The sequence below is a fragment of the Solanum dulcamara genome, chromosome 8, assembly GCF_947179165.1.
Source record: "Solanum dulcamara chromosome 8, daSolDulc1.2, whole genome shotgun sequence".
Lineage (NCBI taxonomy): Eukaryota > Viridiplantae > Streptophyta > Magnoliopsida > Solanales > Solanaceae > Solanum > Solanum dulcamara.
The window spans coordinates 59165430-59190939 of NC_077244.1; the positions used below are offsets into that span (position 1 = coordinate 59165430).

General features: G+C 37.3%; 1 protein-coding gene across 1 annotated transcript; it reads right to left on the reverse strand.

Annotated features, from left to right (window-relative positions):
• Positions 1 to 12553: 12553 nt before the first annotated feature.
• Positions 12554 to 23541, reverse strand: LOC129900314 (signal recognition particle 14 kDa protein). Its single transcript, XM_055975264.1, has 4 exons — positions 23413 to 23541; positions 22053 to 22146; positions 21822 to 21931; positions 12554 to 12978 (listed from the first exon to the last, which is right to left on the reverse strand). Exons 1-4 carry the CDS (start codon positions 23413 to 23415, stop codon positions 12808 to 12810), a joined length of 378 nt encoding a protein of 125 aa, XP_055831239.1. The 5' UTR covers positions 23416 to 23541; the 3' UTR covers positions 12554 to 12807.
• Positions 23542 to 25510: the final 1969 nt, after the last annotated feature.

The following is a 25510-nucleotide window of genomic DNA, read 5'->3' on the forward strand; positions in this document are numbered from 1 at the left end:
TCTTGCCAAATCTCATCACCCTTTTAATGGGTGACACTTTTAGAAGTACTTTCTCACCAGCCTCGAATGCACATCCCTTACCTTTCGGTCAGCATACTCTTTCTGACGACTTTGAGCTGCTAGAAGCTTAGCTTGGATGCTTCTTACTTTATCCTGAGCATCCCTCACCAAGTCTACCCTAATGGATCTACTTCCCCAACTTCAAACCACCCTATGGGAGACCTGCAATCCCTCCCATACAGGGCTTCAAATATGTCATATCGGTTTTGGAATAGTAGTTATTATTGTAGGAGAACTCATACGGGGATAATAATTTATCTCAATATCCCCTAAAATTGATTACACATGCCCTCAACATGTCTTCTAGCACTTGGATAGTCCTCTCTGATTGCCCATCTGTCTGTAGATGGAAAGTGGTGCATAAGTGAGTTGAGTGCCCAACTCTTCATACAACTTTCCCCAAAATTTAGAAGTGAATTGCGTACCACGGTCTGAAATGATAGAAAGAGGCACTCCGTGCAGCTTTACTATCTCTTTCACATAAATCTTGGCCAGCTGTTGTGCATTGTAGTCCACTCAAACTGGGATAAAGTGCGCTGCCTTTGTTAACTTGTCAACCACTACCCAAATGGAGTCATACTTCTCTAAAATCTTGGGAAGTCTCACCATGAATTCCACGACTATTCTCTCCCACTTCCATTTAGGAATGGGCATTCTTTGGAGCAAACCTGAAGGTCTTTGTTGCTCATATTTTACCTGTTAGCAGTTCTGACACTTGGCTACATATGCAGCTATGTCTTTCTTCATACCAGGCCACCAATACAACTGTTTTAAGTCTTGATACATCTTAGTCACTCCCGGGTGAATAAACTATCGTGAACCATGAGATTCATACAGGATTCTCTAAATTAGTCTATTTATCTGAAAAACACAAATCATTCCCCTAAAGTGAATCACCCCACATGCATCAAGTGTTGATTCTTGAGCCTTGCCCATCAACATTTTTCCTCTAATTTCATTTAAGTTAACATCTTCAAATGGATTGGTCTTGATCTTTTTTATAAAAGTGGTCCTTAGATCAACTCCAACCATTATTCCACCTTTCTCTAAGATGCTTAGCCTGATAAACCTGGCCTCCAAGGCCTGAATTTCTCTAGCCAGGGGCTGCTTAAGGGCTCCCAAACAAGCTAGACTGCCCATGCTAACAAGTTTCTGGCTCAATGCGTCTGCCACCATATTAGCCTTACCTAGACAATGCATCAAACTTAGCCTCATAAGCAGCCATTGATAACCTCCCCCTTCTCAAGTGCCATAAAATCATCCTTCTTTCTGTCCCTCAAAGTACGAGGCACATACTTTTTCAGAAATAGGGCATGAAACTTAACCCAAGTAAGTGGGGGCAACACTGACAAAAGATATTATACATAAGCCCTCCACCACTGTTTGGCCTTACCCTGCAGCTAAAATGTTACAAATTCTACTCCATGCTGATGCACTATACCCAACTTATGCAACCTCTCATAGAAATCAAGAATAAACTCAAAAGCATCTTCACTTTCAGTACCATGAAAGATTGGAGGTTTGAGTTTGAGAAACTTGGTGAGCATATCATGCTCAATACCAGTTATTACCGGACCCATGAATGGTCTGTTGAAGTCATCATTGCTTACCCTCATCTGCTAGTTGAGCTGCAGTAGCAATAGGACGAGCAACAGGAGCTGGTGCTACGGGCATGGTGGGAATGGCTCCAGTATCGGCCAACTCACTCAAGAATGTCATAATCTACTGGTCTAGTGTGGGGTCCATAGGGGGAATACCAATAGCCCCACTCCGGGTATCTTCTTCCAGCTCAGTATTTTATTCTTCTTCTCCAACTTCTACATCTCCATCTAACTCTTTCTAGAGAGCAGGAGGGGCCTCGCCTACGGGCACCTCCTCAATCGGAACCTCCACTCTGGTAGGTGTTGTTCTCCCTCTGCCCCTACCTCACCTTCCTCCCCTGCCTCTCTCTATACCACGCCCTTGAATGGCTGGCTCTTCTTTTAGCTCTACTAGAGCTACGGGCCTGACACCATTATAGCGAATGTTGACCATCTGCGAATAGGAAAGTGAAAGAGGTCAGATACTAATTTGGATCATCAGATACTAATTGGAATCAAGTTATAGCACAAAGGAAAGAAAATAATAAAACTTTTCCTAAAATCCTATAGTCTCTAGAAGAAAAGTATAAACGTCTATGTACTGTACCGTAAGACTCTACTAGACTTATTTTGATACGATGAGATTTATGAACCTAGGCTCTGATACCAACTTTGTCACGATCCCGATCTTCCATGACTGACATCCATACTAACCCTCTAGTTGGAGAACTATTTTTACAACCCAAATTATCAACTTATGAGATAAAATAGTTAATGACTTGCGGAAGTAGGTATAAAACCAGAAGAAGATTGAGTTTCCATAAACTCAGCAAAATAATTTAAATATCAAATGAAATGCGGAGAATCCTAGGAACTGAAAGTCGTCCGTACCAAAACTCTAACCAAATGTCAATAAAAGAACAGGGAAACACTCCCCAAAAGAAATCATACTATTAAATGATTTTCTGAACATCTGAGTCCTGGACGAAGGACTTAAACAATGAGAAAGTCCACGGCAGCATGATAGAATAGCTCACCCTTGAACTTTGAACAAGTTTTTACACTTCTAAAAGAGGTCTTTCCGCAGCCGGCTAAATATGCCCTTTACTTAACAAAAAGGCAGAGCAAGAGTAGTATTAGTATACAAAATAATGGTGTACTAGTAGGATCACGCGGTTAGCGAGTAAGCGGATCATAGATAAGTAAATTCAACACAATAGGCATATACATATACAGAATAAGTCAACTAATCTCAAGTTCAACCATATTCAGTAATATCACAACTCAATATCTTCCACATGCTATAACTTCACACAAGGGTCCTCTCAAGAGACCTACAAATAATCAACTTTGTGTCAAAACGTGAAATTCGGTTCAAATATATGTCGGAACGTGACATCCGATCTAATTATGTGTCAGAACGTGCACCCAATCCTATTATGTATCGAAATATGACACCCGATCCAAATATACCACAATCACAATACATTCAGTATTTACAGCATTATATCACCAAGAACGGGTTCATCACAAAGCAGGCCAGCAAGTGATCATTTCACACATAATCTAGCATATTTCCCTATTCATATACATATATGCATATCATGAATCAACTTATCAAGCATATGAAACACATACGGGAAACTAGACCATCACCTACCTTAAATTCAAACGTCAACAACTTTACAATGCAAGAGTCTTCCCTTTTTAGATTCGTTCTTTTCGTTCTTGGTCTAGAAACAGTAAATACATATAAAGGATCAACACAATAGACTAACTATCATTAAATATAACACAATTCACATCCTAGGCCAAACTCATGATCCTAACCTCACCCTAGGGCTATTTTCCACCATTAGTTTTCAGCTCAAACCCTCCCTCAATGATTACCAACCATAGTTTCTAGGTTCTAGGAATGAAAGAATGAATTTAGGGAGTAAATCCTTACCTTAAGCGTGGAAATCCATGGAAAACTGATGAAAATTGCCCTAGGTCGCCTCCTGAAGCCTTAGGAACTATTTTGTAGAAAAAGACCGTTTTGGGGTTTTTCTTCAACTTAAGTCACGTCTGCCCCGCTCTGGTGTGACCATCCCTATATGGCGGGAGAAATCTCACTCTGGCTGGTTACACAAAAATAGAGAGATCGTAGTTTGAGCTTCAAGCCCCCATTTCACAACATACCTTTTTTCCAAGATGTATTAAAATATACCCTTCACTCTAAATTCAATTATTGAGTTTTACTCGCCCGAATGCGATTTCGCAAAATCGTAAATGCTCCATATCATCTTGGCTATCATCCTATACAATCAAATTAGAGATTTGAACTCCCATCATTCACATGATCACCCTATACTTCACCTGACTCAAAATTCCTCCAATGCTGGCCTAGGCTAAGTTTTTTCGAAATTACTATTCGATATTTTCTGGCCCGAAATACTTCTCCATTGGCCTACTCCTAACGATGGAAACAAGTCGTTACAGAGGAGGAGGACGAGGATGAAGATAAAGGAAGTTCGTCTGAAGAAAAGGTTGTAATTCATAATTGAGAGAATTTTTATAAAAAAGGAATTCGTCTGAAGAAAAGGTTGTGATTCGTAATAAAAAAAATGGCACAGCATGACTTTTTATATTCTTAATTGGTAAGAAATAACACCTTTTTTTATTTTTTGGCATAAAAAGGTTTTTTAATATTTATATTAACATTAAATAGCCAATTTATATCCTTGAAAAGTATAACTGCTTTATTTTCTCGCTCTAATATCAAGACATGGTAACTAAAAATTTACTCCTAATTTATTAAAAGACTCACATTTATTTTTTATTGAGAAGTGGGATTGTAATTTTAAATTCATTTAATTGTTTGAAAGTTGTGTTTTATTTGGAAGTTGCCTTTATTTTTCTCAAATTTCCAACACACGTTTTCAGTGGCTCTTTGTTTTTGATTATTTATATTTATTCTTTCTTCTTACTTAAAGGATTTTGAGTTACTTAACGTTTTTCAATTCTTTACCTATTTTTTTGAAATTAAAGGTTGTGTTTATAGTAGACAAAAATTTAGGAGGTATTGATTGATTTGAGTATCAATTGCCATGGTTAAGAAAATTACCCATAAGATTAATCCAAAAAAAAGGGATTCTAATTTTGTTTTTATGGATTCTCCACCCATAAGTTTAAATTTCAATCATGCAAGTACATCTCGATATTCGTTTCTTAGGAAAAATCGAACAGAAATAAAAAAAAAGTTCATGTTACGGGTAAACAAGGTGATTTTGGTAGTGGTGTTGATAATAAAGTTATGAACAAATGAATTATATCTCATAACTTTGCTAGAAGAAGAATGATTGTTGAAAGTGAGGAGGAGGAAGATGAAGGGAGTTCGTCTGAAGAAAAGATTGTAATTCATAATCGAAATGATTTTTATAAAAAAGGTGCTCGTTTGAAGAAAAGGTTGTGATTCGTAGTGAAGAAATGACGTGGCATGACTTCTTATATTCTTAATTGGCAAGAAATAGCACTTTTTTATTTTTTCGGCATAAAAAGGTTTTTTAATATTTATATTAGCATTAAATAGCCTAATTTTTATCCTTGAAAAGTGTAATTATTTTATTTTCTCTCTCTTATATCAAGACATGATAACTAAAAATTTACTCCTAATTTATTAAAAGACTCACGTTTATTTTTTATGGGAAAGTGGGTTTGTAATTTTAAATTTATTTAATTGCTTGAACGTTGTGTTTTATTGGGAAGTTGCCTTTATTTTTTTCAAATTTCCAACACACATTTTCATTAGTAGATCTTTGTTTTGATTATTTATATTTATTCTTTCTTCTTACATTAAAGGATTCTGAGTTACATAACGTTTTTCAGTTCTTTGCCTAATTTTTTAGACTGAAAGGTTGTATTTATAGTAGGCAAAAATTTAGGAAGTATTGATTGATTTGAGTATCAATTGCCATGGTTAAGAAAGTTACCCATAAGATTTATCCAAAAAAGAGATTCTAATTCTGATTTTTTGAATTCTCCACCCATGAGCTCAAATTTCAGTCATGTAAGTACATCTCGATATCCATTTCGTAGGAAAAATTGGATAGGAATAAAAAAAAAGTTTATGTTACGGATAAACAAGGTGATTTTGGTAGTGGTGTTGCTAAATATGTTATTAAAAAAAGAATTATATCTCATAAAGTTGCTAGAAGGAAAATGATTGTTGAAAGTGAGAGGAGGAGGAAGATGAAGGGAGTTCGTCTGAAGTAAAGGTTGTAATTCGTAATCGAGATGATTTTTATAAAAAAGGAGTTCATCTGAAAAAAAGTTTGTGATTCGTAATCGAGATGATTTTTATAAAAAAAAAAAAGGACAGTTGGTTTACTATATATACGTTGGAAAGAAGCAAAAACTTTATACCCTAATAAATGTTGCTAATTCATTTGAGCTAATTTATGCCTAATTTTTATGAGTCCATTAAATGCTAATTAATGTTGGGGCTATATGTTGCCAATTATACCTAGCACTTGTCTATATATGTTGTTTCCTCACAGCATGACTTCTTATATTCTTAATTGGTAAGAAATAACAATTTTTTGTTTCTTTTCTTTTGTCGGATAAAGGTTTTTCAATATTTATACAACCATTAAATAATGCAATTTATATCCTTGAAAAGTGTATCTGCTTTATTCTCTCTCTCTCATACCAAGACAACAACAACAACAACAACAACAACCCAGTGAAATCCCACAACGTGGGGTCTGGGGAGGGTAGATTGTACGCAGACCTTACTCCTACCAAGGTAGGACGGCTGTTTCCGAGAGACCCTCGGCTCAAAAAAAAAAGCGGAAAAGGGGGTCAGATAAAGTTAAAAAAATTCAAAGCGCTATAGAAAAATAAATCACGAAGGCATCACAGATAAAATAGAGTAATCAAAAGTACTGAAAGCAATAAATAGTAACAGAAATAGCAGAAATGAGAGTACAAGGAATTGTAATGTGCTAGTGCGCCTATGAATAGGGAAGAATAACGAGACTATGTACTAGCCTTCTACCCTAATGTGGGTCCTCCACAGCCTCCTATCTAAGGTCATGTCCTCGGTAAGCTGTAACTGAGTCATGTCCTGTCTAATCACCTCTCCCCAATACTTCTTCGGCCTACCCCTACCTCTTCTGTAGCCATCCATGGCCAACCTCTCACACCTTCTCACTGGGTCATCTGTGTCTCTCCTCTTCACATGCCCAAACCATCTCAGTCGCATTTCCCGCATCTTGTCTTCCACCGAGGCCACTCCTACCTTGTCCCGAATAGCCTCATTTCTAATCCTGTCGCTCTTGGTGTGACCACACATCCATCTCAACATTCTCATCTCGGCAACTTTCATCTTTTGAATGTGAGAGATCTTAACTGGCCAACACTCTGCCCCATACAACATAGCCGGTCTAACCACCACTTTGTAGAATTTACCCTTAAGTTGTGGTGGCACCTTCTTATCGCATAGCACTCCGGAAGCGAGCCTCCATTTCATCCACGCTGCCCCAATACGATGTGTGACATCATCGTCAATTTCCCCGCTGCCTTGCATGATAGACCCAAGATACTTGAAACTACTTCTCTTTTGAATAGCTTGGGCACCAAGCTTAACTTCCACGCCAACCTCCTGAGGTGTCTCACTAAACTTGCACTCTAAGTACTCTGTCTTGGTCATACTCAGCTTAAACCCTTTAGACTCCAAGGTATGTCTCCAATCCTCCATCTTAGCATTAACTCCACTACGAGTCTCATCAATCAGGACTATGTCATCCGCGAAAAGCATACACCATGGCACCTCACCTTGAATTTGTCGCGTCAATGCATCCATTACCAAGGCAAATAAAAATGGACTTAGAGCTGATCCTTGATGCAACCCCATCCCAACTGGGAAATGCTCTGAGTCCCCTCCTACTGTCCTTACCCTGGTTTTGGCTCCCTCATACATGTCCTTGATCACCCTAATGTATGCCACAGGTACATCTTTAGCCTCCAAACATTTCCATAGTATCTCTCTTGGAACTTTATCGTAGGCCTTTTCTAAGTCGATGAATACCATATGCAAGTCCCTCTTCCTCTCCCTATATTGCTCCACCAGTCTCCTCATAAGATGGATGGCTTCTGTAGTTGAGCGTCCCGGCATAAATCCGAACTGGTTCTCTGAAATAGACACGCCTCTCCTCACCCTCATCTCCACCACTCTTTCCCACACTTTCATAGTGTGGCTTAGTAACTTGATACCTCTATAGTTGTTGCAACTCTGGATATCCCCTTTGTTTTTGTATAGAGGGATCATTACACTCGACCTCCATTCTTCGGGCATCGTTGCCGTTTTAAAGATGACATTAAATAACCTAGTCAACCACTCCAAACCTACCAAGCTGGCACTCTTCCAAAATTCCCCAGGAATCTCGTCAGGTCCGGTTGCTCTTCCCCAGCGCATCCTATGAACAACACCCTTAACCTCTTCGACCTTAATACTCCTGCAATATCCAAAATTGCGACGCCTCTCTGTATGTTCCAAATCTCCCAACACAAAGTCTCTGTCCCCTACGTCATTCAAGAGTTTATGGAAGTATGACTGCCACCTCTGTTTAATGAGAGTCTCTTCTACCAATACTTTTCCATGCTCGTCCTTAATACACTTCACTTGGTCCACATCGCGTTCCCTTCTCGCCCGCGCCCTGGCTAGCTTGAACAATTTCCTATCCCCACCTTTTTCTTCTAGTTCAGCATAGAGGCGTTCAAAAGCTATCGTTTTTGCCGTCGAAACAGCCGACTTCGCCTCCTTCTTCGCCATCTTATAAAGTTCCTTATTCGTCCACTCCTCCACCTCATCCGTGCTTTCTATCAACTTCGCGTATGCCATTTTCTTTGCTTCCACCTTCCCTTGCACTTCTACATTCCACCACCAGTCCCCTTGATGTCGACTACGACTGCCTGTCGAGACTCCCAACACTTCCCTTGCTACAACCCTAATACAACTAGTCGTCCTATCCCACATACTGTTCGCATCCCCACTACTATTCCAGGCCCTCATGTCCTTCAATTTCTCTCCCATCTCTAGAGCACTAGCCGTGGTCAAACTCCCCCATCTGATCCTAGGTCGATCATTCCCGACCCTTTTCTTCCTCGTCATCTTGATCCCTAAATCCATTACCAAGAGCTTATGTCGGGTTGTAAGGTTGTCTATCGGAATCACCTTGCAGTCTTTGCACAGACCTTTATCATCCTTCCTAAGGAGTAAAAAGTCTATCTGAGTCTTAGCCACCGAACTACTGAAGGTTACCAAATGGTCCTCCTTTTTTGGAAAATTCGAATTAACTATCACCAACCCAAAAGCTCTTGCGAACTCCAAAAGTGAAACTCCTCCTCCATTTCTGTCCCCAAAACCAAAGCCTCCATGCACATCGTCATACCCTCCCGAAATAGACCCGATGTGCCCATTGAAGTCACCTCCCACGAAAAGCTTCTCAGTAGGCGGTATGCTTCCCACTAACTCGTCCAAATCCTCCCAAAAGCGCCTCTTCTCCTCCTCTACTAAGCCCGCTTGCGGCGCATAAGCACTAATAATGTTCAAAGTGGTCCCTTCAATGACCACCTTAATTGACATCATCCTATCAGTGATTCTCCTAACCTCCACCACCTGATCCCTTAGATCACTGTCTACTAAAATGCCTACCCCATTCCTATACTTTGATCTACCAGAGAACCAAAGCTTATACCCGTCTACCTCCTTAGCTTTAGTACCTACCCATTTGGTCTCTTGGACACAAGCTATATTAATCTTCCTTTTCTTAAGAATCTTAACTAGCTCTATTGACTTTCCCGTTAACGTCCCAATGTTCCAAGAACCTACTCTTAGTCTAGACTCTCCTTTAACCCATTTACCCCTCTTTACCCTCGTCCCCGACCCTAAATGAGAACATGACCCTAATCCACCATCACTATCCAAAGCCACGAAAACGCGTATGAACTACTAAAGTATTAAATGGTCTAAAGTCAGCAAAATATAACGACAAGTGTATGAACAAAGAATATTTGGAAACCGGAGGTACCAACTCCAGTTGAAAAGAACCTGGTTCACGCCGGAAATATTGTTCGCGTGCTGGAAACACTGTTCACGTGCCGGAAACACTGTTCACGTGCCGGAAACACTGTTCACGCGCCGGAAACACTGTTCACGAGCCGGAAATACTGTTCACTCGCCGGAAACTGTTCACTCGCCGGAAATACCGAAATACCTGTGCAAAAACTGCCCGAAAATCTACTGGTGGAGGATTTTCGATCGCAGTCAAAGAGGAAAAAGGAGAAGAGAAAAAAAATACAAAGAAGAATGAAGGAAGAGATGAAGAGAGAGAACAGAAGGGGGGGAGATCTGGCCGGAAATAGTCTTCGCCGGAGGCCGCTAGGGGAGGTGTTGGCCTGGGTGTAGGTGGGATGGAGATGGGGGGGGGTCAGGGGGGTCGGGGGTGGGGGTGGGGGAGTCACTTACCGTTGGAAGATGAGAGGAGAGAGAAGAGACATGGTAACTAAAAATTTACTTCTAATTTATTAAAAGCCTCACATTTATTTTTTTGATTGGAAATTTGGATTATAATTTTAAATTCATTTAATTGCTTGAAAGTTGTGTTTTTCGATACACCTTTTCATGAGTGGCTCTTTGTTTTGATTATTTATATTTATTTTTTCTTCTTACATTAAAAGATTCTGATTTACTTAACGTTTTTCAGTTCTTTGCCTAACTTTTTTTAAATTGAAGGTTGTATTTATAGTAGGTGAATATTTAGGAGGTATTGATTGATTTGAGTATCAATTGTCATGGTTAAGAAAGTTATCCGTAAGATTTATTCAAAAAAAGGGGATTCTAATTCTGATTTTTTTTGAATTCCTCACCCATAAGTTCAAATTTCAGTCATGCATGTACATCTCGATATCCATTTCGTAGAAAAAATTGGATAGGGATAAATAAGGTGATTTTAGTAATGGTGTTGCTAAATAAGTTATTAAAAAAAGAATTATATCTCATAAAGTTGATAGAAAGAGAATGATTGTTGAAAGTGAGGAGGAAGAGGAGAAAGACGGAGGGAGTTCGTCTGAAAAAAAAGATTGTGATTCGTAATCGGGATGATTTTTATAAAAAAGAAGCTCGTCTGAAGGAAAGGTTGTGATTTGTAATAGAGATGATTTTTATAAAAAAAAAAAAAGGGCAGTTGGTTTGCTATATATACGTTGGAAAGAAGCAAAAACTCTATACCCTAATAAATGTTGCTAATTGATTTGAGCTAATTTATGCCTATTTTTTATGAGTCCATTAAATGTTAATTAATGTTGGGCTATATGTTGCCAATTATACTTAGTACTTGTCTATATATGTCGTTTCCTCATAGCATTTTTTATATTCTTGATTGGCAAGAAATAACACATTTTTATTTTTTTGGCATAAAAATGTTTTTTAATAATTATATTAGCATTGAATAGCCCAATTTATAACTCTTGAAAAGTGTAACTGTTTTATTCTCTCTTATATCAACACATGGTAACTAAAAATTTACTTTTAATTTATTAAAAGACTCACATTTATTTTTTATTGAGAGGTGGAATTGTAATTTTAAATTCATTTAATTGCTTGAAAGTTGTGTTTTATTGAGAAGTTGTCTTACTTTACTCAAATTTCCAACACATGTTTTCATGAGTGGCTCTTTGTTTTGATTATTTATATTTATTCTTTATTCTTACATTAAAGGATTCTGAGTTACTTAACGTTTTTCAGTTCTTTGCCTAATTTTTTTGGAATCAAAGGTTGTATTTATAGAAGGTGAATATTTAGGAGGTATTGATTGATTTGAATATCAATTACCATGGTTAAGAAAGTTACCCATAAGATTTATTCAAAAAAGGGGTTTCTGATTCTGATTTTGTGGATTCTCCACCCATAAGTTCAAATTTTAGCCATGAAAGTACATCTCGATATCCGTTTCGTAGAAAAAATCGGGCAGGAATAAAAAAAATTATGTTACGAATAAACAATTTTGATAGTGGTGTTGCTAACAAAGTTCTAAAAAAAAGAATTATATCTCATAAAATTGCTAGAAGGAGAATGAATATTTTGAGGAGGAAGATGAAGGGAGTTCGTCTGAAGAAAAGATTGTGATTCGTAATTGAGATGATTTTTATAAAAAAGGAGATCGTTTGAAGAAAAGATTGTGATTCATAATCGAGATGACTTTTATAAAAAAAGGCAGTTGGTTTACTATACGTTGGAAAGAAGCAAAAACCCTATACCCTATAACTCGCTCATTTGACACATATAACAACATGCCACACGACAAATTTAAGACCATACAATTCATAGGACAGTTTGATAAATTACACACATTCTTAGTGTAAACCACAAGATTCAAAAGTTTTCTTTATTTCTTAATTATACTTTGATAGTTTAATTTGACTTGGAGACAAAAAGTGATAAATACATTAGAATAAAGAGTGAACGATCAACAGCATATCTAAAGTATTCCGTTTGTACCTAAACTTTTAGATGCGTAAATTTCCTACTTAAACTATCATCAAATATTTATCGAAACACGTCTCAACTATCAGTTGTTCACTTTTCAAAATACCTTTTAGACCTCATCACTAATCTCCTAATTCATACATGCAAAGGACTATGTAACTGGCACCCACTAAAATTAAAAGAAAACCCACCAAATAATGTGCCTACTTCATGACTAAATGGTTTTGGAACAGTGGGGGGAAAATCTGGTTGAACAAAAAGCAGCAGCACAAAAATGTCATTTCAAGTTCAAGATAACCAAAAGTATGATCAGATGCAATTGACATTCAAGTAAGCAACCAGACTACTCCAATTTGGTCCCCTCTACTTTCAATTGCCAAAGCTGTTCAAGGAATTAAATATCAAGATTATGACAAAATTTCTTCAAATGTTCCATAACCCAACAAGCTCTTCAGAAAGCTTGACTAATTTAGAAGTAAATAATCATATAGAGTAAAAAAAAAAACTCCTTTCTTCATTCTATGCAGCTTCAGACATGTCACCCCAGACGGACGGGGGGTCAAATCCTACAACTCTATCCTAGTAACATAATTGGGGGGGGGGGGGAGGGGGGGGGGGATAAACCAAAGTACTAAAGTTTCAAGTAGAGGCCTTAGGAGCAGCAGATTTCTTTTTTGAATTATCTGTCTTTTTGTCAGAATCAGCAGCCTTCCTCTTGTCCTTCCTCTCCCTCTTCTTTAGTGCAGTCAAGCGGGCCTTCAGCAAAATTGCATAAGATGCTTGGAAACGCTGGTGATCTTTTGCTCCAACCTGTTAGTCCAATGAAATCATGTGCATCATTAGCCATCATAAGTGAAATGATGTACACAAAGCAACAAGTAAGAAATTAATACAATTAAGATGACATCACCCCCATAAGGTGTCTGTGTTAGATGATTGGTTTTCTTTCAATACGTTAGTTTAGGTTCTCTTCTTTTTGGTATACAGCTTGTATACCGGATTTCTCCAATCACTAATGAAAATATTTAGCTTATCAAAAAGAGCAACAAGCAAGACATGAATACAAATAAGATGAAGAAAATAAAGACAACTAAGGTAAAAAAAATTAAGTTGGTGTTCTTGTCTCCATTACAGGATGTGGAGAGGCATTCAAGAAGGAAAACTGGGGAAGGCTAGCTAGCAAACATACCAGACAAAGTTCTATATTAAAGGGACTAACTCTTTCTCAGACACATGAGGAGCTGTTTCAGCCCAGACTTCATGCCAAGTGTACCCCGTGTGGAAAACCTTGTCAAATTCTCAATTTCAAGAAGTAACAAATTACAGAGTATTTGCATGTGCAGGTGAGCAAAATCAGAACAAAAGAGTGCAAAAAGGTTCCAGCTCGCAAATGCTTTCAGCGCTACAAATATATTTTATGATGAGTGAAGTGCCACGTGAAATTTACACCAGGAACACCTAATCAGTACCTTCTAGAGAGATTAAAATACAACTGGCTCATCAAGAAAAAACCTATACAAACCAACATGTGAACTGAAGAGACGAACTAAACCATGCTATTTTTAGCCCTGACGGGCTTGACCATCTTGACAATGTTTATATTTTGGGAAGTTGATGATCTTAACCATGTTTTTCTTTTTTGAGAATAGTAAAGTTGTATTCTTCAGTATTAAGGACATGCTGGCAACCTTCAAAAATTTACAGGATCCAAACAAACAAGCAGAAGGAAATTACAGTAATTACAAAAATCCTAAAAGTCTTCTAACTGTTCAGCTCCTTCTATACCCTTTCCTTACACCAAAAATACAAGTATTCATACAATTTTCTTTGATTTTCTAGATTGGATTAGAGATTGCATAATGCATATAGTGGTCAGTATGGAGAGAAGACTGACCACTATATGCAATATGGTATTATCTTCCACCATTTCTTCTGACTCTCAGCTCCCTCCACTCCTTATCCATCAGCTAAGTAGGTCAGCAGTGTGTTCAGGTATTACCCAATTTGCTTGAGAAATACTTAGAAACATAGACCAGATTTGAAATGTAATCTTCCAATGAAAAAACAGACGACTATTAGTTTCCTCATTCTCCTTGCAAAAAAAAAAACATCTGGATACTATCTGAAAGCCCCTCCTTTCCAATTTTTCATGAGTGAGACATGCTCTTCTGGTCACCAACCAAGTGAAACATTTCACCTTGTTTGGGACATTGTACTCCCAAATCTGTTTCCAAGGACCTGGTATGCCCCTTGCCCCCTTGGTTGCTCCACTACATCATTTATACATAGTCTTCTTACTGAGAACTTGTCATCACTCTCATGCTTCCACCTTATTGTGTCTGATACAGAAGATAAACCTAAGAAACCACTAAGCCACTTCTCAATCATTCAAGTGCCTTCTGAATGTGAGATTCCACCCTTGAGGACCAAGTGTCAACTATTGATGCTTCAGAGTTGCTACAAAATGAGAACAGTTCTGGAAGGCTCGTGTCTAATCCATTTACCTCTCCAAAAAAGGATCTTAGTGTCATTCCCCACACTATAGTCTATATTCCCAGACAACATAGACCATAAGTTCCTAATTGTCCTCCATACTAACACCCATAGGTGCTAGATACTATATTAACACCAATAGTCACACTGCCCATATTTGTTGATAATTACTTCCTTCCAGAGTGCATGATCCTCACCAACAAACCTCCAAAGCCATTTTGTCAATAAGCATCTGTTCTGAAGCCCCAGATTCCTGATAACAAGTCAACCATATTGTCTGCTTAGCTTAGCTAAGTACTTTGCCATTTCACTAGGTGAATACCTTTGCCCTTATTACCCAACCATAGAAAAGTCCTCCTCAACTCGTCTAGTCTATCCTCCACCTGAAGGCATAGGAAATAAGGACCTAAAAAATGTTGGTAATGAGTTCAATACTGAGTTGATAAGAGTAATTCTTCCTCCAAAAGATAAATACCAGGCTTTCCAATTAGCTAGTTTTTTCAACAATCTCATCCCAAATTTCTAGCTCCTTATGTTTGTTTCCAAGGGGCATCCCCAAGTAAGTTGCTGGGAATTCCTCAATTTTACAACTCAAGATATTGGCCAGACTTTGAATTTGTGGAACTTCTTTAACGGGGAAACTACTACTTTTCCCCCAATTTACAGATAGAGACCAGAAATTGCCTCAAGATCACCAAAATCCTTCTTATGTACCTGATCTGACCTGCTTTAGAATCGCAGAAACAACAGTATCATCTACATATAATAAATGACAAATCTGTATCTCTTCCCCTGCTTGACTGCGTATCCTGAAACCTTTTATCCAACTGTTCTGAATAGCCGCCCTCATCATACTATTGAAACCTTCCATAGCTAATATGAAAAGGAAAAGAGAGGGAGGGTCTCCCTGTCTGGGTCCTCTGTCTCTGAGGGAAAAATTCCAGCAAATTCTCCGTTGACTAGAATTGAGAACCTGGCAGTTTTGATACAAAAACCAATCCACTACAACCATCTTCCACCAAAACCCATTTGTTTCAGAACGTTGAGGAGGAACACCCAGTTGAAATGAATCATATGCTTTCTCTATATCTAGGTTTCACATGATCCCTGGATCTTCACCTCTGAGTCTAGAGTCCACACATTCACTGACTAAAAGAGTTGCATCCATAATTTGTTTATCTTTTATGAATGTCATTTGATGCTTCAAAGCATATTGAGTTTCTTTACACCACCAAATGCATGTTGTGATCAAATTGCACCATTTCTTCTGCCTCAGAATGCCTCCGGGATCATAGCAGCTGGTTAGTAATTGTCCACTTGATTTGGGCAGATTCCATTCCAACCCTTTGCTTTTTGAAATTACTGTCGTAGTCTATCAATGACTTGACAGTGCAAAACAAGGTGGATGTTTGTTTCAGCTTCTTTCTCACATAGGAAGCACACATGAACCATTTAGTATAGAGCTGCATACCTCTTTTAAGTTGCTTGTGTCAGAACTTCATCTTTTACCACCAGCCAACAAAAGTATGCTACCTTGAAGGTATCTTCGCCTTCCAATACCAACGATTCGGCAAATGCCTAGTGTAATGTTGGTCTGTGTGAACACTATCTGTTGCCCTTCTCCCAAATCAACTTATCTTTTAGTTGAGTAGTGCACCCTCAAAGTTCTCCAAGAGTTTAAGGAATTCAGCAAGCCTGCTAATTTACCAATTATTGAGAAATTTTATAAAACTTAGATTTCATCATTGTTAACACCACACTTCAGCTACAGCTGTAAGCTGAGGATGTCTAGAAAAACTTCATTAAATGGGCCGTGTCCTATCCAATTATCATTGCAGAAAGAGGTGTGCAAACCATTCCCAACTTTAATGCTTACATTATTAATTAAAAGTTGGCCAGATGAGCCTAAGAGACTTCCATACACTAACTCCATAAGTGGAGGAATTCAGCAAGTCTGCTGATTTCCAATTTCTAAAACATAGATTTCATACTTGTTAACTCACACTTCAGCTACAGCTATAAAAACTGAGGATGTCTAGAAAAACTTCATTAAGTGGCCCTGTCCTATACAATATGCATTCCAGAAAGAGGTCTTCAAACCATTCCAGCCATTATCCTTACATTATTAATAAAAGTTGGTCAGATGAGCTTGATAGACATCCATACACCAATCCCATAAGTGATGGACACCATTTTTAGCCCCAATGTCCTTCAACCACATATTTTTCACTGACAACCCTTCCCCATAAGGCTTGATCCACCCTTGAGAATCTCTACAACCATTTCATTAAAGGACTCATGTTCCTTATACCCTAACCTCCACCCCACCCGATTTCATTTCACCAAATGGAAGCAGATTTTGTTTCTATTGCCTCTCCAAATAAAGCTCCTTCTGAGGACATCAATTCCCTCTTCAGTCTTGCTGATAAGAGGGAAAAGAGACATCACGCAAGAGGGGAGAGAGTAAAGTATATTATTGACCAGGATCAACCTTCCTCCTAGAGAAGTTTTTTTTTAGAATTAGTACTGTTGTATTCTTCAGCATTTGGAATGCTGGCCACCATCAAAAACATGTTACAAAGAAAGTAGACTCTAGCTTTACAAAGCTCCTAGAAACCTCCTAGAGAAATGTACAGACTCTTCCACCCAGCCAATTTCTTTTCACATCTTTCTAGCACCCCATTCCATCTTCTAAGCCTTGTTCATTGCTGAGAGAGATGATCCAAGGTAGGTTGTCCATAAAGAGCCAATTTCACATCCCAAAGCCATTGCTAAAAGGTAAATGTTTACCACATCATTTACGGAGTACAACAAAGTTCCCCCAATTCAGATGTAGGCATTAAAACCTTCAAAGATAGACAAGATTAACCTCAAATGTATTAGGTCAACAGTTGCAAAAGATCAAAAGAGTCATCGGCATACAAAAGATCTATAATCTCCATATTGCTCTTGTCATCGTTGAGTACATTGAACCCCATATCCACCTATTCTGATTTTCCATTTTCAACATGCTATGAAGACCTTCCATAACCATAATGAAGAGAAAAGGAAACAAGGGATTACCTTGCCTCAATCTACCCTCTTATGAGGGAAAAACCTTCATGTGAGCCATTCACCAGGATGGCGAGCCTGACATTGCTTACGCAGAATAGAATCGATCTAATCCACTTGCTTCCAAAGCCTATGTCCTTAAGAATTTTCTGCTGAAAATTCCAATTCACATGGATCAAATGCTTTTTCAATATCTAGTTTGCACAAGATTCCTAGATTCTTCCCTTTGATTATGGGATCTACACATTCATTAGCTATCAAAATAGCATCCATTATTTGCATTTCTTCGATAAGGGTCATTTGATATTTATCAACCCCATTGTGAATTACCTTCCTTAACCTCTGTTAACACTTTGGAAATGATCTTGTACACACTTCCTATTAGCACTTATAAGCCTAAAATCTTTCAGTTCCATAACTCCAGTCTTTTTAGCATTTAGAGCTACATATGTGGACTAAAGCTCTTTTCAAAATACTCCTGGGAGTGAAAGTTTGTCAGTGTTCATGATTTTTCCTAGATTTCTATCGACGTGAAATCCAATCTATTTCCCTTGTGCGCATGTCATCTGATCAGTCTATTCTGCTTTAGTATGCGCTAGGGAAAAAGAACAGAGCTCCAAGAATATACGAACAAAGTATAAAGAATCTCATAGTGAATCCATCTATCCTGGAGCTTTATCTAATGCACAAGAATAAAGGCTGCCTATACCTCCTATTCTTCAAAGATCCGACGTGACTACAGTGCTTCATCTTCATTAAGTGTGGGGAAATTCATATACTTAAACTCTCTCCTCCCATCCTCAAGTTCAACATACAGGGGGGGTTAATTGAAGGCTAATATTTCCCCCTTGGTGGTGTTGGTTCCTCCATCAGTATTCCGTTAACAATTAGCAAGTCCATCATTAGCAAATCTAAGAAAAAAATTATTGTCTCCCTGTCTTAACTATCAAACCCTTGACCTCTTCCTTCAAGCAATCTTCTTGTTTTTGGTAATCTCTTATAATTAAATGGACTGACTAGATTTTAGGATCGCTTCTTCCTCATTTAGGTCTCTTTGTTCTTGAGCAGCATCAAGATCAGTAATTTGATCCAGACAAGCAGTTTTCGTGGCTTCCTAATTGTCCCCTTGGGATGAACCCCATTTCATTAACTAACTTTTAAAATCTTGAGCTTTTGAACAAGGATGAAAAACTTGGCCTGCCTTGAATGTCAAAAGATGTCCACTAGCTCCTCACTTCGCCTATAAAGCCCTCAACCCCAACCCACCAGTTCTCAAACTTTGAAGTATGACCTGAGGTTATCCCAATCTCCGCATTAGAGATAAAGGAATATGGTCAGATGATATTTCAGATAACACTGATTGTTTAATGTTTCTAAATACTCAATGTTATTCTGTGGAAAATAGAAATCAATCCAACCTTCAGTCTACTGTCTATCTGATAGTTATTTCCCCTGTTCCATTTGTAAATTGCCCCAATTAAAACTACAAACGTGTTAAACGTCAGCCTTAAAAGTAACTTTAATGACTAACAAATAGACAGTGCGATAACACTTCAAATGACGTAAGAGGAAGGGGAAAATTCCTCCAACGGGCCAAATTCCATCATGTGGCTTACACAAAGAGATGGGAACTTCACACAAAATCATGCTACAAATTTATTTTTATTTTTTTTGATGACCGTGGGCCATCTTTCGCGCACTTCAACTAATTCCACGGGATATCTGTCACCTGTCAGGTATCAGTTAACTCTGTCCACCAAGGCTAGGACAAATAGAAAGAATCACCTAGTATTTTTTGTCTCCGCTGAGTTTTGAACCTGAGACCTCAGGGTTCTCACCCACTTCATTGACCACTAGGCCACACCCTTGGGTGCTAAATCATGCTACAAATTTATCGCAGCTACAGCCAGATATAATGAGAATTGGTCTTGGAAGTAGATTTGATAAACAAAATCCCCTAGTAATGTTGCATGCTTCTGCTGGAATTGCTGTTCAAATATGCCTAATCCCAGTAACCATTAGCCACACGGTGAGTAGGAAACAATTCCAATCATCTCCCTATAGTTCAATCTTTTCCTTCAATTTTTTGAAATAATACATGCAGAGAGAGCTCAATATAAATGAATAATTGCATTTACTTGGAATACAATTCTGAAATAATGGATAATTGTTGGAACTGGTGCATTCTAATTTCTATGTCAAATGTTTTTTTGATACTGGTAATGTTGTATTCCTCAGCATTAAGCATATGCTGAAGACCTCCAAAATGGAAAAGGAAGTATTCTGCATCAACTGTTGTAATGTTAAATATCCAAAATGAAGAACGTTGTTATGCAGATAAATGACTGATTCCTCTGGAAAAATGGCAGCTGCTAACAGGTGCTTAAATTAAAACAAAAGAGAATTAGAAAAAGTTATCTGGAATTGACATTATATTTTGATAAACGAGAGATTCACATTGTAGGAATCCACATAAGAAAGAAAAAATAATTTCCTTGATGTGAATGTCATTTTTAACAAATGACTAGGTAGCTCGAAAAAAAGAAAAGAAAGCACCATGGTCAAACTGCAAAGAAACATAGTTCATGCAATGATTATGTATTTAGGAACTCCATAGATATTTACAAAATTCCACCTGATATACAAATCCAATAGGCGATATGCTTGGACTGGAGTCTTGTTGGTTCAAGTTCTCCGATCAAACAGGGAAGGCATAAGCCTTTCACATTGAGAATCACCAGGATTTCCAACAGTACTTTACCTCAACAGGCAAATACATAGATCCTTCGGATCATTGATTTTGGTACTAGCAAGTACCTATTCAAACCCCATGCAAAGCCGCCCATGTAACCACTCACTCACTAGTATCTCCATCGTCACCTGCTTCAGAAAACTTGTGCCAAAACGTAAACAAAATTAAGTGGCAATTATCTCATTCCACAAAAACACTGTTTTCCTAACAGTTTTTGCTGTCGAATTTAGATGCTAGAAGCACCTGCATATTCTAGTCTGAGTCGATCTTTTTAGTTAGAGCCCGTTTGGATGGGCTTTAAGTTGGTCAAAACCAACTTAAAGCCCCTTTTTAGCTTTTGGACGTGTTTACCTAATGCTAACTTTAAGCCATAAAGTTCTTAAAGTCAGTCAAAAATGAAAAGTTAGGATTCCTAACTTTTTTTTCTAAGTGCTTAAAGTCATTTTCTTTGACCATAGAAATTACTTTTTTATCCCTTATATTTTAACTAAATTCTCAAACTACCCTTTTTATTCTTTTAACCCTAAAATTCACATCATTTTCCTCATTTAAGCACTTTTATCCAAACACTCAACTGCTTATTTATAAAAATAACTTTCAGCACTTCAAAGTTCTAAAAGCACTTCATACATAAAAGTTATTTTTTTAAGCTCATCCAAACGGGCTCTTAATAGTAAGGGGGGATGTATGAGATTTCTTTAACCAGAACTATAGAATCACTTCTGCATATAAATACTAGTAACTATACGTTACCAAATATGTGAAAATCAAATGTTACCAAGTCATGCTCAATCAATCTCCAGTTTTTCCCTGCTCCTTTACATGTTCTCTTTCTCCTTCCATCTTACTTTCTTAAGTTATACATCATTAGAGGTAGGAGGAGAAAGAGATGATCCAGAGGCATTCAATAAGTAGGTAGCCAAGGAAAGTGCCTCTAGAATAATATAGTGTTCTTGTTTAATACGAGGAAGCCAAAAAAATTGTCCCTTTAGATGCCCTAATATTGTATTACAACCATATACGTTAACTATTAGTTATCAATCAAGTAAACAAGGACCACAACTATCATTCTCTTTGCACCACAAGGCTACCATCCTTTTTTCGACATTTGCTGCTCTCTATCTCAAAGATAGAGGCCAGGAGCTAGAATCTATCTATATTTGCACGTTTAAACTTATGCTAAGAATAAATTCATACAACAAACTAACACTCTCAAATGTTCCTATCAGAGAACATAGTGCCCACAAAGCAAAAAGAAAGGGGAAAGCGGCAAGACTGGCAAAAAGAAAGTGAAAACACAATCTAACCAACAAGACTAGGCAATGGAAAAGAATAAAACACGTTCTACTGTGATTACCATTGTGGAAATATTCTTTTTCCCATCAGTTGCTCGGATGAGGCACTTAAATTCAAGATTTTCGCCAGCTGTCTTCATCTTATTCCGTTGGGCTTTAGATTTATCAGAAGCTGTGGATACAAAGGACAAGATTGATCAATCAGTATTTCAATCTACAGCTCTATTGTTAATCAATCATAAATAGAATACAGAGCACAAAATACAGGAAAACAAATGAAGAGGCAAACTCACAGTGTTTGAGAGTAACCCAAACAGAACCATGCTCAGTAGTTCGCTCAAACATACTTGTCAGTTCATTGAGAAATGGGTCTGGCTGTAATCGTACCTGACAAATTCAACTTGGATCAATAACTGTCAACTTATGTTCTACCAAAAAGATGGACAAAGCCACTCCTTTCAAACTACCTAAAATAAGCAAAAATGACATATAATTTTGTATCCACAAATAGGAAGCACATTGAGCTCCATCTAGTGTTATCAAAGGCGAAAAGCGCAAAAAAGCTCTAAGGTCTGTCCATTGGGGCTTTAAGCGCAGAGCATAAATAAAGTGTGGGCTTTAATGAAAAAAGGCGCAAAGGGAGAAAAAGATACAAATATATATGTTTAGTCCAAGACCAATAATTATAAACATGAATGACAAATATATGACCAAGAAATTGAAAAAAAGGTATGATAAAGTGAAATATCAATTGTTTAGTGTCATTTCTTCAAAAGAGGCTCATTGGCAAGGAAACGTTTGTCTTAGAACCTTGACGACCACACTGAAGCGCACATAAAGCGAGGCGAGGTGCTCAACACGTTTTGAGCCTCACTTTAGGGCTTACGCGCACCTTTGACAACACTGGCCCCACCATGTGATATTTTGACATAAGCAATGTGAGTTCTCATTGCAAGTGCCACCCGAATAAAGGAACGATAGGTTGATATGTTGAGTGTGTGCTGAGGAGAGCAAGCAAGGATGAATCCAATGTGTAGAGTCAGATGATTCATGTAATTACCGCTTATTTCTACCGTGGCTATCAACCCATGTAATCTTTCCTCCTTTAAAGGGCAGCCCGGTGCATTAAAGCTCCCGCTATGCGCGGGGTCCGGGGAAGGGCCTGACCACAAGGGTCTATTGTACGCAGCCTTGCCTTGCATTTCTGCAAGAGGCTGTTTCCAAGGCTTGAACCCGTGACCTCCTGGTCACATGGCGGCAACTTTACCAGTTACTCCAAGGCTACCCTTCGTAATCTTTCCTCCTTTATCCAGTAAAAATATCAGATTTCAAAAATTCTCAAACCCTAAACATGGAATTCATTGCTAAATACTCTCTTAGGCACCCACTGCATCAGAACTAGTTATTCAATCGATAAGCACATTTAATGCATAAACCATTCAAGAATGCGAAGAATCTAGCATAATTTTTTATAATCTACAGAAACCCATAATCTCATAAAGGAAGTATCGCAAACTAGGGATCAAATAAAGCTCTAAACAAGAAAAATCAATATCAGTTAGCAATTTATACAAGAGATTGTTTGATTTCCAGATTTGATTTCAAAGGATTAGTAAGATCAATTGATTTTGATGAGTTGAAGTTGGGATTTACCATCTTCGAAGGTCCTTTTTCCTTTTTGTATGAATCTCAACAGCAGCAAAACCCCAAAAACCAAAACTGACGAAACACAGCAAACAAGAGGAAGACAGAAAAGAAGCCAGGGGTTTATATATATGGGTCAAAGAAACGGGAAAAAATATGGGAAAACCAAAAAATGAAAAGGGAAATTAAAGAATGTCCTCCAACTATGTAAAATGAAATAAAATATTTTTAATTAATAGTTGGTCTAAAAATATTTTTGCGGTGAATAATTTAGTTCAAAAATGTTTATGTTGTTACTTTATGTTCAAAAAATGTATATTAATTTATTTATTTTAACATATTTTTTTCTTAATGATGATTATTTTAATTAGAAAATGATTATCTTACTTCAATTCGAAAAGAATAAGAAATAAAATATTTTCTATTTTATAAGAAAAACATTTATTGTTATCTAAATAGAAAATAATAATGGGGTTATTGTGATCTTTTTCGAAAGACCTATATTATCAGTTAAAAAGGTACATAAAATTATTTTATTTTAATTGTTAAAATTTGATTAAGAAGAAAAAAAATTATTTTACGTTTAATTTATTAGTTAATGTGATTTTAAAAGAAAATAAACAAGAATAGAGGTTTTTTAAAGTAATGTTTTTTATTAGGAGTAGGATATATCTAAAAAGAAAAAAACAAGAATAGAGATTTTTAATAGTAATATTTTTATTAGGATATATTTAAAAAAAATACTAATATATTTGTAACTCATTAAATAACAATATGGATATTTCTAGACTAAATTATTGACTGAGAGAATATTTGTGCAATATCACATAATTTAAGATCATTTTTCACCTTTTTACCATAAAATTTGTAATGTAGTCACTCACTTTATATTTATTTATCACATTTTGCTTATCAAGATTCAAACTAGTATATGCACTTTAATCAATATTTTAACATGTTTTTTTTACCATATTAATTTATATTTGGAAAAGGATCAAAACTACCCTTCAACTATTTGAAATAGAGCACATATACCCTTAAACTATATTCTAGCTCAAAAATACTCTTTCCTTCACACTATTGGCTCAAAAATACCCTTCACGTCATACTATTCGCTCACTTCTACTTCTCTGTTTGACGGAATGAAATGTGGCATCTCATGTGTATTAATTTACGCCACATAGGATCTCCACATAAGCACCCCACCACACCCCATCAACTAAAAGACCCAAACCCATGTTTGACTTTCGTAGTTATGGTTTCCTTGACTTCTGTAGTTATGGCTACCACAATTAATTTGCAGCAGTTTTTAAGCAACTTCAGTAACAATTTGCGGCAGTCAGACACCTCTTCTTGTTGGCCTAGCTTAAGGAAGAACACTTCAGCTACTTCCTAAGCATTTATTGATCACGTTGAATGTACGATTATGTTGCTCTGCAGCTCACTCCTAGCCCGACCATGTCACGCTCCGAGAGGGTACCCTATGTGTGGTCGGCACTCAAAAATCACCTCTGGCCTCCGAGAGAACCACTTGGTCTCATCACTCATTCGTTCATCATCGAAAGAGTTAAGTGAAAATAAGAATACTTATGTGGGTTCGCCATCATCAACATCAAAGGAAAGAAATAACTCTTAGATGAAGTAGTTTCAAAGGAGAACTACTCCAATTACATCATCAAACTCTGTGTATGAAGCCTCTAACACTATCAGACGGCGCCAATGACATGTCCATGGCTACCTTAAAAGAAACATAATACTCACCAAATAGCTAGAAAGTAATGATCTTCAATGATGCGTCTGTTGAGGATCTCTAACACCTATATCTACATCATAAAATGATGTAGGTCGAATGACGTCAGTACATGAAATGTACGAGTATGTAAAATGGCCAGAAAGTAAGGACAAATATTAAGAAACTCCTCTCAAAAAGACTCAACTCGAAACTCAACATCATCTCAACATTAATATGTAATGCAAGTTTAAAAATAATAATAAACAATATTTACTGAGTTGGGAGTTTCTCTAACCGACAATCATCACTTATAAGCTAGTGATAATACAACGAAGCGATGTCGTTGCCACATCCATCCAATACCTTTCTAGGGTA